The 15085-nt window shown below is 52.9% G+C and overlaps 6 protein-coding genes across 6 annotated transcripts; 3 read left to right on the plus strand and 3 right to left on the minus strand.

The window, feature by feature from the left end:
• The first annotated feature begins 319 nt into the window (after nt 1-319).
• NCU05809 (hypothetical protein) lies at nt 320-2168 on the plus strand. The gene is made up of 2 exons (XM_954976.2): nt 320-786; nt 852-2168. Exons 1-2 carry the CDS (start codon nt 522-524, stop codon nt 1718-1720), a joined length of 1134 nt encoding a protein of 377 aa, XP_960069.2. The 5' UTR covers nt 320-521; the 3' UTR covers nt 1721-2168.
• Nucleotides 2169-2464: 296 nt separating this feature from the next.
• cpc-2 (cross pathway control-2) lies at nt 2465-5434 on the plus strand. Its single transcript, XM_954977.3, has 6 exons — nt 2465-2702; nt 3029-3066; nt 3139-3265; nt 3343-3660; nt 3874-4785; nt 4857-5434. Exons 1-5 carry the CDS (start codon nt 2661-2663, stop codon nt 4297-4299), a joined length of 951 nt encoding a protein of 316 aa, XP_960070.1. The 5' UTR covers nt 2465-2660; the 3' UTR covers nt 4300-4785; nt 4857-5434.
• Nucleotides 5167-5904, minus strand: NCU05811 (hypothetical protein; the record flags this gene model as incomplete). Its single annotated transcript, XM_954978.3, has 3 exons — nt 5167-5190; nt 5408-5710; nt 5857-5904. 3 exons carry the CDS (start codon nt 5902-5904, stop codon nt 5167-5169), a joined length of 375 nt encoding a protein of 124 aa, XP_960071.3.
• An 883-nt stretch (nt 5905-6787) lies between these two features.
• NCU05812 (hypothetical protein) lies at nt 6788-8502 on the minus strand (the record flags this gene model as incomplete). The annotated part of the gene is made up of 3 exons (XM_954979.3): nt 6788-7218; nt 7445-7516; nt 7587-8502. The coding sequence occupies 3 exons, from the start codon at nt 8500-8502 to the stop codon at nt 6983-6985; spliced, it is 1224 nt and encodes a 407-aa protein (XP_960072.3). The 3' UTR covers nt 6788-6982.
• A 1630-nt stretch (nt 8503-10132) lies between these two features.
• On the plus strand, nt 10133-12608 carry NCU05813 (mitochondrial large ribosomal subunit). The gene is made up of 3 exons (XM_954980.3): nt 10133-10387; nt 10558-11472; nt 11563-12608. The coding sequence occupies exons 1-3, from the start codon at nt 10348-10350 to the stop codon at nt 11700-11702; spliced, it is 1095 nt and encodes a 364-aa protein (XP_960073.1). The 5' UTR covers nt 10133-10347; the 3' UTR covers nt 11703-12608.
• NCU05814 (hypothetical protein) lies at nt 12444-14587 on the minus strand. The gene is made up of 4 exons (XM_954981.3): nt 13868-14587; nt 13531-13732; nt 13276-13460; nt 12444-13221 (listed from the first exon to the last, which is right to left on the minus strand). Exons 1-4 carry the CDS (start codon nt 13949-13951, stop codon nt 12769-12771), a joined length of 924 nt encoding a protein of 307 aa, XP_960074.1. The 5' UTR covers nt 13952-14587; the 3' UTR covers nt 12444-12768.
• Nucleotides 14588-15085: the final 498 nt, after the last annotated feature.

A 15085-nucleotide genomic window follows, 5' to 3' on the forward strand; every position in this document is an offset into this window, starting at 1 on the left:
CGGCGTGGACCATATGGAAGCCGACTTGAGATGCCTTTTTGAAGACAAAGTGGACGAAATCACAAGTTCCTATTGTTGGTTTTAGTGATTCTTTTAATGATCTTGTCTCTTCGTCTCCGTCAATAAATAGCAACCGCCGTTTGTTTTTTAACTTCTTACTTCAGCAAATAAATGCTCCCGGCAGGCAAGAACCCAAATCGCACTAGCGCCTGGCCCAAGCTGCAAGGCTGGTTTGACATCAGCTTGGCCTGTGCGTGGGTGATCCCCGACCGTTGAATGCATTTCCCAATTCAGCTCTCATGCAAGTTGAAGGTGCACCCGCGCCAGGTCCGTCTCATCGATTCGTCAAGAAGCTCTCAGTTCGCGACTTTCCAAACATCTTCAACCGCCAAATCAACTTCCCACTTCATCACCCTCTACACGGCCGCGTCACCATCTTTTGTCAACACGGGATAGCGACCGATATCAATACCATCGACAAAACGTATCATATCGCTCTCGCGAACAACAAGCCATCAGCCATGGCGACTGATTCGCGCAAGAGACCTGTGGATGCAGAGGGAGCGCAACCGTCACAACCCAAACGACCAAGGATCAACACATCTCAACGAACAATTCTCGCAGTCGAGGCGATCGGAAATTCATCAAAGGCAACGACAGCACCCACTCCCGACGGGCTGGCCAAGAATGGACTGAGGCGGAGCATCGCGCTGGCGCTGGAGACGGTCGGCTTTGACGGTGCCACGCCCGAAGCAATAGAGAGCTTTACCATCATGACGGAGACGTGTATGCCGCCTGCGCTGAGGCTGCCCCGCGTCACTTTGCCCTTATGCTAACCTCACCCTGGCCAGACCTCCATTCGTTAACCGAAGAAGTCAAGGTCTTTGCAAACGCCGCGCGCCGCTCCTACCCGATACCCAAGGACTTCGAAAACACTTTAAAGCGATTCAACCTCACACCCACAGCGCTCTACTCCCACAGAAAACCCCCGATACCGAAGAAGCAGCGACAGCCAGTATGGGAGGATCTCCCTCTAGACGCCGCCATCCCTACCGACCTTCCCGTCCTCGATCCCGAACTCGACGGCGCCGCAGACAAGGCAGCCAAGAATTACATCCCGAGCTCATTCCCTTCCTTCCCCAGCGTGCACACCTACAAGTACACCCCCGAAAGCGTCGAGGCCGCCACGACCGCCCAGCACAGCATCATGACCGACACACAAGCCACCGTCACCATGACCCAGACCCAAACGATGGCCGAATCCCAGGCAGCAGCAGCAACAGCAGCAGTAGCAGCCCAGCAATCCCAGTTACCCACCAAGATTCCCCAACGACCACTGGCACCCGACGAGATCCCCCGCGGCGATCCTAAGAAGATCCGCGAAGCCGCCGCTAAGGAAGCCAAGGCCGGAGAGCAGGCGCTGCGCCGTCTCATGCGCGCCAGCAAGATCGCGAAGCAAAAGGACGTGTCGGCCACGGCACAGCGGGATCCGTCTCGCAGGGAGCGGTACGCGCTGTGGGAGGCGGCGATGCGCGAGCTGGTGGAGGACGACACCAAGGCGAAAGGCAGGGAGGTGGCGCCCGCGTCTATGCATAGTCAGCAGGGCCGGGTGGAGATTGCGGACCACAGCATGATTGTGAATGCGGAGAAGGGGTATTATCGGAAGGAGGTGGCTAGGCCGGGGGTGAGGAAGTTGGCGGGAGAGTTGACGGGGAAGTAAGGCGTGAGGTGACCGCAGGGCAGTGGTGATGAAGATGCTTACGAGGGAAGGGGTCATCTAGTTCAAGGATGACGAGGCTACTATGAGCGCACGGTTGGCTTTGGTTATGGCATGGTTTTGCGAGAAGGTACATGGAGGCCGGACAGAATGGCATGTGAAAAGAAAGGAGAAGTCATCGGTCACGACCAGTGTCATGTTCACAGAATTACGGCTATGAAGATGGCACAAAGCTATTGTTGCTTGATTCACAAGGCTTGGGGAGTTATGGGGTTGGCGCATCATTCAGAGCATTAGCATTTGTTGTCATTCTTGAGTTTATACAAGATACCCATACAGAGATAAAGATAGACGGACAATGGTCTATACAGCGGATGTTAAGTGGTTCCGATAATACATCATTGTGTAGAACTTGATGTACTGTTCTTCCATTAACGAATTTCGATCCGAACACACGTCTATTGCTCCAGATGTATTTCGAGTGAAGTCATATCTGAACCTTGGTGAATTTGTTTGTCATCGACCGGTGACAGACGGGTAGTGAAGCTCTCAAGTAACTAAGTACTTGTATACTTGAACGCTGCCAGCCTTTGCCGGGCCGGCAATGGCACAGTGCACTTGAAGTGACGACACCGCAGTTCCGGGCTGGCAGGCCTGGGCTGCAGTCGGTGCCCCCGCCAAAAGCGAGTGAAAAGACAGTGTGAGCCCGCCATTTCGAGGCGACAGCGCCAAGACGGCAGCCGACCCCACCGCCCAGCGACCGCAGTTGGCTGTGTCGGCCGACCCTATTTTCCGCCGCACAAAAATTTCCGGAATTCCTCGATCTCGTCGCCTGTCTCCGCATTGTGCCTTTGACGATTTCTGACCCGCGCAGAGGCACCGTGAAAAAGCTCCCCCATTCTCCCATTGATCCTCCCCTGATCAACCAGAAAGGAACTGCAAGATGGCTGAGCAACTCATCCTCAAGGGCACCCTGGAGGGCCACGTAAGTTTGTTTTATTTCTTGCCCGCTCGGTTCGCCCCCGTTTCGCTGATGTTGCTGCTGCTGCTGCTGCTGCTGCTGCGGTTGCTGCCATGTTGTTGTTATTGTCAACGTCTGCGCTGGTGGGTGGGCTAAGGAGGAGCGCGATGGGCGCAAACTGAAACGGGTACTGCGAACGGCGAGAAGCAAGTTGGACGGCGACGATGATGGGGACATGGCAGCAGAGCAGACAGCAAGCACAGCGATTCGAAAGAAAGAAAGAGAGAGAGATGTGGTGGGAAAGCAAGCAAGGCGGAAATGCAGAAAACTGACCACAATATCTTGAACAGAATGGCTGGGTCACCAGCTTGGCCACCTCTTTGGAGAAGTACGAAACCACCGAATGAACCGCATAATACTCGCGCGAAGATCATGAACTTACAAATGCTCTCGCAATTAGCCCCAACATGCTCCTTTCTGGTAGCAGAGACAAGTCCCTCATCATCTGGAACCTCACCCGCGATGAGACCTCGTACGGCTACCCCAAGCGCCGTCTCCACGGCCACTCTCACATCGTCTCCGACTGTGTACGTTAAATACTCGACATTGGAGGATTGTGTGGATATTTTGGAATCGCGGGCAGTTTGACTGATTGGCGCGGCAGGTGATCTCTTCCGACGGTGCCTACGCCCTCTCTGCCTCGTGGGACAAGACCCTCCGTCTCTGGGAGCTTTCCACCGGCACCACCACCCGCCGTTTCGTCGGCCACACCAACGACGTTCTCTCCGTCTCTTTCTCCGCCGACAACCGCCAGATCGTCTCCGGTTCCCGCGATCGCTCCATCAAGCTGTGGAACACCCTCGGTGACTGCAAGTTCACCATCACCGAGAAGGGCCACACCGAGTGGGTTTCCTGCGTCCGCTTCAGCCCCAACCCCCAGAACCCCGTCATTGTCTCCTCCGGCTGGGACAAGCTCGTCAAGGTATGTTGTATAACCTGCTTTACTCCCCCCCCAAAAAAAACCCGACACCATGATGCATGCATATTTTTCTCAAAATAGTATTTGCTACTTCAGAGCCCTCGGGCCATGAGACCAACATCACACGCACTGATTTTCTCGGAAATCACAAACTCCTTGTCAGAAACTGCATGAGATTTCGAGAGGATTTGCGACTAACAGTCTCAACTCAATCAGGTTTGGGAGCTCTCGTCCTGCAAGCTCCAGACTGACCACATCGGTCACACCGGCTACATCAACGCCGTCACCATCTCCCCCGATGGCTCCCTCTGCGCCTCCGGTGGCAAGGACGGTACCACCATGCTCTGGGACCTCAACGAGAGCAAGCACCTCTACTCTCTCAACGCCAACGACGAGATCCACGCCCTTGTCTTCTCCCCCAACCGCTACTGGCTCTGCGCTGCCACCTCCAGCAGCATCATCATCTTCGACCTCGAGAAGAAGAGCAAGGTCGACGAGCTCAAGCCCGAGTTCCAGAACATCGGCAAGAAGTCCCGCGAGCCCGAGTGCGTCTCCCTCGCCTGGTCCGCCGATGGCCAGACCCTCTTCGCCGGTTACACCGACAACATCATCCGTGCCTGGGGTGTCATGTCCCGCGCTTAAGCGGAGACGTCGGAGCCGGGACTGGTTGGCTAGGGGACGTTGTGGACGGGAGGCTGGCTGCGCGCAGGTTGTCGGCAGTTGTCCGTGAAGGACGACGCCGCTCCAAGCGTCGTGCGGCTGCTGCTGCCGCCGCTGCTGCTGCATCAGGGCAATTTCGAAGGATTCCATGGTAAAGGCGTATTCTCGGAACTGCTTTGTATCGTCTTTGCTTTCTTTCATTTTAAAACATATCAAAATGAAAGGACAACTGGGAGCTATGGGAACAAGTTGCATTCTAATGTCACTGCGAAAGAGCCTCTACGTGCAGCGTATTTTTGGTCCACCACATGGCAATGAATGATAATGAAGGCCAAGATGAACCATTTGATGTGTCCGTTTGCGGTGATGTGTGATGTGTGGTGATTGACGCGTGATGCATTCGGGGTTATGTTGTGTGATGTGGTGAATTGGTATCAATGTTGTCCCCATCCTCAGCGCCTCTAAGTTGTAAGCTTCCTGATATCCATTTCACTCGTTCACATCCCGCTCACTCAAGTCGTCCTCGTCGACATTCCTAGCTACTCGACCACCTCGAAAGTCTCCTTGACGTACGCGTACAATACCCACAACTACCCTTCTATCTCCTAGCCAACACAACCTCATTTTCATTATCATCCATTCCCCTTCATCTCCCCAACCCTACATATGCTAAATCTCCCTTCACACCACCCATTCCCCTTTCCATTTCCCTTTCCACCAATCTCATCCTCTTTCCTCCCTAGAGTACCGAAGCCATCCCCAACTCCATCTTTCCCCATCTCGTTTCTTTCTTAGGTACTCTTCCATTTCCATTCCCGGCCTCAACTGGCCATACTCTTCTACACCCTTCTACCCTTCTACCCTCGAAACCCTCTTTAATAAATCCTCCATCGGTAAGCGGGCGCTGGACTCCATCAACAGGACCAGGAACCCAAGAATGATCCTGGCATTCTCTTTCTCGTTCTTCGAGATCTCTTTCTTCGAGATCTCCCTCCTCCTCCTCCTCCTCCTCCTCCTCCTCCTCCCGTCGTTGCTGTCGTTCCAAGCGTTCTCGGCGTCGTCGATCTCGCCACCACTGTAGAATACACACGGTGATGAAGGTGATTAGGATAAGAACGAGGACAGTGTCGATTATGGCTGTTAGGGTGGGACCTTCGGTTGGGGAGAAGAGGGGGTTGGCGTCGGGGTTGGCGTCGGGGTCATTATTGGTGGTGGCGGGGAGGGATTGCGAGGGTTGTTGTTGTTGTTGAGTGCCAGTGTCTGGTTGTTCAATGGGGTAGATGGGGGAGATGGGTTTGAGGGTGGGAGTGGGCGGAGCGGTGGAAAAAGACGAGGAAGAGGAAGAAGGAAATGGAGGGGAGAAGGTGAAGGTAGTGTTTGTGCGTTGGTATGCCTGAGTTCAAGCAAAAGGATTCAATCAAGTTAGTATCTAACTACCTGGCAAAGTAAAATATAGGTATATAGGTTTTGTTGAGCGTTGGGCTTGAAGCTACCTAGGTAGTTTGATCCGTTGGGAATCAAGTTGATAGATTGACTAACCTGCATCATCATTATATCTTCTTCCTCCCCTTTTTCTCCTTTCGTCATTTCGGAGGGTAATCTACCTACCTCTATCTATCCGAGCTCACCCGTATGTCTCCAGGCGTAGAAACCAACCAGCTAGCTGGACCGGGTTGGTTTAAATATTTCAGAGACGAACGAGCCGAGCCCTTTAATGTGCAAGTGGACCCAGAGAGACAAAACAAGTTCTTCTTGAATTGTGAATGTCCTGTGAATAATGTCGTCCCCGCAGTCGAAGAAGACCGAATAATATAGAGGCACTGAACAACCATTCCAAGGACGGTCGGAAAGTTCAGTTCCAAAGTTTAAGGTTCAGAAGAGAGAATCATCCAACATTGAAAGAATCATGTTTGCAAAGAGCAAAAAAAAGAAGATCCATATGAGAAAAAGAGAGAAAGGAAGGAACGCAGCCTTCCGGGACCGAAAGAGCCCCAACTCGGGAAAATATTTCATCCACGTGTGCAACTACTTACAATTACTCACCTGTATTAGCCGTCCTGTGTAAAGAAATGAGCCAGGAAGAGAGAGACGTTTAGTTGCTTCCTCCAGGCCATGTACAGTGACACCGTCCTGGTAATATATCCCGAAAGTGACCAGTTTGTCTCCCTTGTGCCAAGTGCAATGCCAGTGTTTGCTTGGGAAGTGTCACCAATGGTGTCTTTTGGCGTAGGGCGACATCCGATGTCGTGTTCATGGTGGCAGCCCCAAAGTTCGTGGTAATCATATATCTTTTCTCAGTCTGATGCCTCCCAGTTGGTAATGTGCAACATAGATTGTGTGGGCTGGCTACTTGGTAACCTAAAATGCCGAGGAGTCTTGATGTCTTGTAAGTCATGATTTTTCCTCAGAGACAAGTTGGACGTTTCCAATCATGCAGTGAAAGGTTGTCTCCATAAGCGAAAGGGCAAGTCAATTACCAATTTTTTCCATCAAAGTTCTGTCAAGTAATCCCAAACGCTGTTATGTCTATGCCTGTTTCCTATCATCCTATTTCATAGAAAAAAACAAAACCAAAAGTCGCTGATGATACCAAAAGAGAAAACAATATCAATCCCACCAAATCCCCTTCTACATTCCGTTTGTTTCAGTCCCCGCTCCTCAGCACTTACCCCTCCCGTGGACTATCCTCCGTTCCTGTGGGTGTATCACGTTCCCTATTGCCATGATCTTGTACGTGTCTGTCCCGCTGTTCGTCACCGCCCGGTTCGTCCAAACGTGCAAGTGACTCCCTCAGAAAGTCTCCGAGCCAGGGTGGCTGCTCCGGTAATGTTAGATGTTCAGCGTCGGTGGAGTATCGGTTGTCAGTGGAGTATCGGTTGTCAGTGGAGTATACGCTGCTGGCTGAACGGCATCTTCAGCATATGAATGTCGACTGAAAACACTTCCTGGAAAATAAAAGAGGGAAAAGATAAGCCGCTTGAAACCACAAAAGAGGTTGTAGCTCGCGAAGCGGAGAGAATAGAGGGGTAAACGCCGAGATAGATGCCACGCTGAAACGGATGTGTGTAGTGTGTGAAACCAAACAGAGACGCCTGGGGAACAACGGAAGAGAAGAATGTAAACTCACCTGGTCTGACACTCGGTTGGGTCGAAGAATCACTTCTGCCATCTCCTTCACCTTCTATTACGGCGCTGGGTTCTTCATTCTACTTTATTAGCTTCCTCATCAGCTTGCCTCACTGTCAAGCCACGGGGTGGGCTGAACTCACCTTCTCGAAGACGCGACGGTTCTGTCCATCCACTGGTTGCATAGTTGTTGCCAGTATTGCCAGCCGTCCCGGCGGTAGCAGCACCCGTACCTCTCTCATTTACAAACGAAGAAGACGGCTGCGCTGGATTGGATAAAAGTCCAGTAGTACTATTGGCTCCGGAATATGTAAAAGAAGGTGGCGGTGGTCTGATCCCAGAGGATAAAGCCTGCGCCCCGCCCTCAGACGTGGAGGACTGAGGCACCGAAGTGGATGATCCCGCGAGGAAAGTAGAAGATAGAACGTGCTCGGGTGGCTTGGGAGTACCAGGAGCATCGGGTGCTGGTACAGCTGGCTGGTTTTCGGCTTCACGCTCCGCATCACGGTCCGCTGCACGCACAGGTTGGTGGCCATTTTGTCCCTCTCCAAAATCTTCCAATGGTATTCCTTCGCCTGCGGGTTCTGGCTGCGCTTCATTCCTTGGCCTCGCCGGGTTCGGCCTTGCCACGTTCGGCCTGACCGCGTTCGGCCTTACCGCGTTCGGCCTTGGGTTATACTCGCCTGGCCCCTTGGCCCCGTTTGGTACCCAAAAGATCTTGTCAATTCGGAAAACGAAGTAAGCGTACAAGATGATAGTATCGATGGTGAAGTTGAAGACGTAGAAGGCGGCGCGGCTGTGGTACCAAGTTGGGTGGTCCATTGGACGTGCATCAAAGTTTGTTCCAAGTTTGAAGCCGGCGCCCAGAGCATTCAGGCACGAAGTGAACAGCAACAGAAAGGTCTTGGTTGACAGCGGTCCTTCTCCAAAATCCTCAAAGGGAACCCGATGCCGATATGCTAGAACGGCGGGGAAAAAAACCGGCCTGGCAACGCACCACAGGAGGTATCCAATGATGACGATTGGGAGAAAGGCCAAGATGGTTAGCCAAGTGCTCATAATGAGCAGCAAGATACGCTCGCCGTGGCGTATGTCGGCGTTAAGAGTATAGAAGTAATGCACCGTTGTGGCGATGATGATAATCAGGGAAGTGACAATGCTTCCGATGATGATCTTGTGGATCTTGCTCACATGTGGGTTCTAGCCCAGGCGTGGCTCCATCGCGCGGAGGAGGCGTTGTGCGAAGAAGAGATTCACAATGATGATTATCACGCCGCCCAGAAGGAGAAACACAGTGGCAGCAATCTCAAGGTGAGGGTTATCCGGATGTGATGCCCAGGCAATACGCATCGAGATAGCGATAAGCCGGGCCGTACAAAGGACAAAGAGTGGCATGTTGAAAAGGAACTTGCGGTTGCGTTGTTTGTTGCGTTGAAACACGGTCATGTGTATAGCGGAAGCCATACCGAAGAGTATAAAAAAGAGACTGCAGGGGATAACATCGCGAGCATCCATAGTGGGTATTCCACCAACCGGGGCGTACGGAGGGAGATATGGCGGCGCGGGGGAGCTTGCCTGATCACGATTATTATTAGCATCTGTGTTGACAGCGTGTGATTTGGAGGTCTGTTCGAAGGAAGAGATGCCTTACCGCCCGTGTTTCCATTCGCCATTCGTCCGTGCACGTGGGAGCCATGTTGGATGTGTTGGAGTGGCCAAGAAGGCTGATAGTGATGGCGAATCGAATAAGTACGGATGGGTTTCCAAACAATAAACGGAGATGGGGATGGGGAAGAAAAGAATGTAGATGTAACACTTTCAAAGTCCACGCCGGATCCAAAGAACTGACTAAAGACTATCACAAGAAGGCGAGGAAACGCGATGACAAAAAGAGCAGTTGGTGAATAAATAAACTTGAGATTGCGAGGAAGTATTTACGCGGGCAACACAGCACTTGAGAGGGGCGACTGCCAGATACTGTCCTCGAAATGATCCTGTTGAGGCTGTAAAGAGCAATGCACCACATCGCCTTGACAACTGCCCGTCCTGTCCCTGGATATGAGTACGGTAGAGGAGACCGGGCACTTTCCGCGGTAATCTCATGTTTCCTTGAAAAGAGTAGCATGAGACAACAACCTAGGTCGTGAAGATGGAGAAACTGCTTGTGCTAACGGAAAGAGAGCCCCATTACATGTTCATGACCTGTGAAGAACTTGTGAAGAGTAGCAACTTCCTGAGAGAACATGATAACAGCAAGTAGTGACATTAAATCAAGCTCTCAATGACATGGTAATGTTCAGGAGCTGCCTTTTCAACGAATGACGGTAGAGTGTCCCAGAATAGCTGTGATCATGATAATGCATCTCGAGGGAGAAAAGCTCGCGCTAGACAATGACATTTCTTAGCATCTTTCGAGGGAATGAGAAGATAATTAGGTAGCAAAGAGCTGGTGAGTGCCATAGCGACACTGTCAGTATGGTAACAGTAGAGAAGGTTCGTTGCTGAGAGGTCTGGGGCAAGCATCAAGTTCCATCAAAGTGGAAGTTGGAAGTTGTCGAGTTGAAGTTCAACAACACAATTGCCAAGACTTGGGGTTGGACCTTCTGGGCCTTATTAGTGGGGCTTCCCCTTCACTGCTGCCGCTGCCCTGCTGCCCCTGCAAGCGCTGTTTGCCGTTCATCGGGCAGAGGCCGTCCACTTGGCCGCAGAAACGCGGAAAGCGGAATTTGCCGTCGAGAATTTTGTCCCACTTTGTCGCTGCAGCGAGTCCCAGTCCGGCCGACCACTACCGTCCAGCCCGTCCGTCGTTCGTCGCCTCCCCCGATCCGAGCTCCGTCCAGTCTTTCTGTTTAGAGAGAGAGAGAGAGAGAGGCCCCGATTGCCAATGCCATCCACACCGGCACCATGAGTCTCAATGTGCCGTCCAGGCGGCTCCTGAAGAGCGGTTAGCCACCACCATCCCTCCTCCTCCCACCATCCATTCCATTTCCTTTTGTCGTCGTTGTTGTCGTCATTGTCGTCGTCGTCGTCGTCGTCACCGCCGAGTCCCAAAAAAAAATCCAAGTAAATTCAGAAAGACTAACATTCCGGCCTGCCGCCACGCAACATATACAGCCCCCTCCTCCGCCAACGCCCTCGTCCCGGCCCTCCAGTCCCTCTCCATCAACACCCGATCCATCCACACCACCCCCTCCCAACAATGGAGTCTCTTCGGCTGGGGCAAGCAAAAGGTGGAAGAGCGTAACAAGGTCAAGGAGGAGCTCAAGCAGAGCGAGCTCGCCCGCACCCGGAAGCCCACGCAGGAAGAGATCTTTGAGCGCGTCCGCGGCCGTCTCGAAGGCGACTCCATCTTCGCCGACACCACCCCTTCATCCCAACTGGCCGCCGAGCAGGACAAGCACAAGGACTGGGCGACCGCCAGCGCCGAGAAGAAGCTGGCCGCCGCGCACGCCAAGGACCAGACGCCGACGGGCATCTCGCTGAAGAAGGACCACCTGGTGCGCGTCGTCGACCCGGACCCGCGCTCGCGCGTGCGGTGGGAGCGCAAGATGGTGATCCGCAAGCTGCAGCGCGGCACGGACCCGTGGAGCGTCGAGCCCAAGGCGGAGCGCATCGCCCGCACCGAGCGCAAGCTGGTGTACAAGACGGGCTACTTGCCCACCTCGGTCAAGAAGCTGGTGCACCTGTCGCGCCAGATCCGCGGCAAGACGGTGTCGGAGGCCCTGGTGCAGATGCAGTTCAGCAAGAAGAAGATGGCCAAGGAGGTCAAGACGGAGCTGCTTAGGGCCGAGGCCAAAGCCATTGTCACGCGCGGTATGGGCTTGGGCAAGGCCGCCGCCGCCGCCGCTCAGAAGGAGACTGGCGCGGAGCCCGTCAAGATCCAGACCAAGGACGGCAAGCACCTGGAGATCCGCGACCCGACGCGCATCTACGTTGCCGAGACCTTTGTCAACAAGGGTTTCACCAGAGGTGTTGAGCTCGATTATCGTGCCAGAGGCAGGGTGTTTAAGATGAACAAGCCCACTACTAGTGAGTCCTCCCTTTTCCCCCTCCTTCTATAACTTCTCCCTTCCCCCTCCCTGCCCCCTCAATAACAGACAACTAACACCTTCCAACCAGCCATGACCGTCGTCCTCAAGGAAGAAAAGACGCGCATCCGCGAACACCAAGAACGCGTCGCCAAGAAGCTCCGCCAGGGTCCCTGGGTTCACCTTCCCGACCGTCCCGTTACTTCCCAGCGCCAGTTCTACTCTTGGTAAAAAGCCTCGCTGCAGTGGCTCCGTCCAGTCCCCGTCCCATCCCGTCGTCAGGTCCGGTGCCGTCCCATCTAAGTGTACACACACCCCACTCCCGCCTCACAGCCCGGGACTGAGTACCTTATGTATGTGCCGGTGGTAGCGGCTGCTGCTGCTGCTGCTGCCTTGTGGCAGTTGCAGTGCAGTGCAATGCAATGGGTAGCAGAGGAACAAGAAATCCATGGATCGATTATAGACAGCACTTCTCCTTCCTTTCCACTCACTCTCGCTAAATGCAGTGGCCCATGTCCCCCATGTTCAGGCAAAGAACGAAGAGGGCGCAGATGATGGGATGGAAGGGATATTCGTTGCCACATGATGACAGTGATGGGAAGAAGCAGCGAGGTGTAGTGTGTAAATATGTACGAATAACAGACAGACAGGCAGGCAAGGCTGAAGCGAAACGACGAAGAAGAAGAGAGTGGAGGCCTCCAGCGAACCCTTCTTCCGTCGTTCTTTTCGTCTACGGTTCCCTGTCATTTTGTAAAATAGATTGCAATATACCAAAAAAGCCACTCGACTGCACCGACCCATGGGTCATGACGGAACCTGGTACATTTACCCGATGACTACCTAGGTAGACTACGCAAGCCACTCTCACGCCCTACCACGAACTCGACATTGGAGACTGTCCTTGGTGTCTCGACTGTGACTGCCAGTGGCGCAGATATATGTACTGGTTCTTGGTTTTACTCAGTCACTTGACCCATGTCGAAAATAGCTTGCTTGCGACCAACTGCAAAATGTCCCTCAAGTTATCAGAACAATCATGTTCATTGCAGCGAGTCCGCCAAATATATACAGAGAAATCTCAAGCTAGAACCCAAGCAACATGTCCATCGATGTGTCGACACCCGTCTACAAATCGCCCAAGACTTTGGTCATACAAAGTCCAGCTACATATGCCCTTATTCTTTGGTCGCCTGCGCTCGCTGTGGTCTTGTGTTCTTTTTGATTTTGCTTCCAGTCTTTCCTTATTTTGTTCATCATTTCTCTTCCCATACATGACTTGAGCACTACCAGTGCAAGTTTACACCATGTTTCTTGGCTGCGCTCTAGGCACCATATCCTCGTACCTATGAGTCTTCAACTCCAACTCGTTCTCGCTCATCATGGTCATGCCGCCGTGGCTTGTGACTTTCGAGAAATTGTTATGGTTGTACGGATCGTTTCCAAAATTGCCTCCACCCGCCACAGGATCGGCGATCTTGATGTGATCCTTCGTCGTGCTGCGCTTGCGGAAAAGCACAAGGGCGACAGCGATAAGCAAGACCAGGGCTCCCACTCCGATGCCTGCACCAATGCCAGCTTTAGCACCTGACGAGAGTCCACCAGCGGCATGATTATCCTCGCCCTTGTCGTCAGGGGTTGGCGCCGGGGAAGAAGCGGAAGTGGCGCCGGAGCCCTCAGTAGGCACGGGGGCGATCGCGCCGGCACCAGTTGATGTTGCTGATGCGGAGCCCTCAGTAGTGGAAGCTGCACCCTGTTTTGAAGGTTAGTATTTCTTGTTGGTGAGAAGGGTCGTCTACTAGCTTACTGTTGATGGGGCCGTCGCACTCGTGGCCGCGGCATCCGTCGGGACAGAAGTAGGCGCTGCAGAAGGAACCGCAGAGGCAGGAGCACTAGATCCGGGTACCGTAGTACTCGCCGGCGGTGCCGCAGCATCGGAGTTTGCGGGAGCTGCTGAAGTTGCGGGTGGTGCGCCAGCAGATGCCGTCGCGGCTATTGAACCACGTCAGTCTCACCTATCCAAGCTGTCTCCTTCGCGATTCCAGATTCTGTTTCAACTTACTTGCACACACAGCCTGAGCTGCGGTTACAGCAGAATCAGCGTACCCACTGGCGGCCGCACCGAACTCAGCCTGGCAAGCCTGATTCGCACAGTCATGGATGGCGCTGAAGAAATCGGTCTTGGGGCAAAGGCATGCCATGCTACCCTGATCAGCGCCAGTACACTGCGCAAATCCATCACGAGAAGAGTAGTAGCAGTTTTGCTATATAAAACTGTCAGTCAGGCTTCAGACACTGGAGACCAGAAAGTGATGACAGTGGCGCTGTCATGTTTATACATGGGTATCGCGTCTCTTGAATGTTAGATGACAGGGTGAGCTAAGGGTGAGAGCACTTACAGCACACGTAGGCAGACTGTCGATGGACTGTCCAGTCACCAGAACAGCTGCGGCGAGCAGCGCCAGAGACTTGAGGACCAACATGGCTACCTATCGATGTGGTTGAAGTCGAAGGGAAAAGTGAAAGTGGTGTAAGTTGAAAACGGTTTGGCGCAAGACGTTATGAAGTCCTGATGGAGATGGAAGCAACACGCGGTGGTGGCGACCGTACTGTAGCGTGTCTCTCCTAAGACGGTCTGAGGTGGAAATTGGTGACGACGTTGTCTGAGCCAAGACCCTCGAAATTCCTTGTTGATGTCTTCAAGCTGAAACGTAAATCAAGGCGTAATTGGAGTGAAACGCGACGAAAGATATAGTTGAGATGACGTGAGTCGTGATGGAATGTACAATCTTTGACGAAGGGAACCGTGAGCTATTGAAGAGGGAGGACCCGTCCGAACACCACCGGCAGTATCGGAGATCAGGTATTGTAGAGAGCGACTACGAAGAGAAAGTTGAATGAAAGAATGGATGAAGGAATGGAAGGTGTAGCTTGTGATATCGCCGAGCGCACTTCGTGGGAAGAAAAAGACGGATACTCTCGGACGTTGTCGGTGCCGATACTATGTAAGCCACCAGAGACGGATGCAATCGCTCGCTCGGTCAGATTGCCATCACGAACAGAAAAAAAAAAGAGGACGGAATGACAGTTTGGTATGGAGAGGGAGGGGAAGGCGCAAATAATAAGAGAGCGCAAATAATAAGAGAGAGCCAAGCTCAACAATATCGACAAGGGAAAATGAAATACTGTACCTACTTTAGGTAAGGAAGGATGGGGCCCTTCTCCTCGTGGCTTCCGTCTCGAATTCGCGGGACTTCACTTCTTCGACTGACAGGGCTACCTGACGTGTACACGCCTGGTTCATATCCACCCTGGCCACTCCTGCCATTTCTGGGATATCACGGCAACTAAAGCCTATTGCTCGGGTCCGATCCAAACATTTCAGGTCCCCGTACAAGTAATGTACCTACCTTAGGTGATGCGCAAAATAAGTAAGGTTCCGCCATGTTCCAAGCGGCATGCCCATGGAAGGCGCACATAATCTGAATGTCACATCTGGACAGACCTTGGAATGTGTTCCCGCTCATGTGTGTCGATCAGGGATGGGAAGCCAGATAAGTAGATGCCTTGCAGATTACAACAGAGGAAGGCAGCATCAGTCATGCTAAGTATGTGCA

Source organism: Neurospora crassa, linkage group VII (assembly GCF_000182925.2).
Source record: "Neurospora crassa OR74A linkage group VII, whole genome shotgun sequence".
NCBI classification, from domain to species: Eukaryota; Fungi; Ascomycota; class Sordariomycetes; order Sordariales; family Sordariaceae; genus Neurospora; species Neurospora crassa.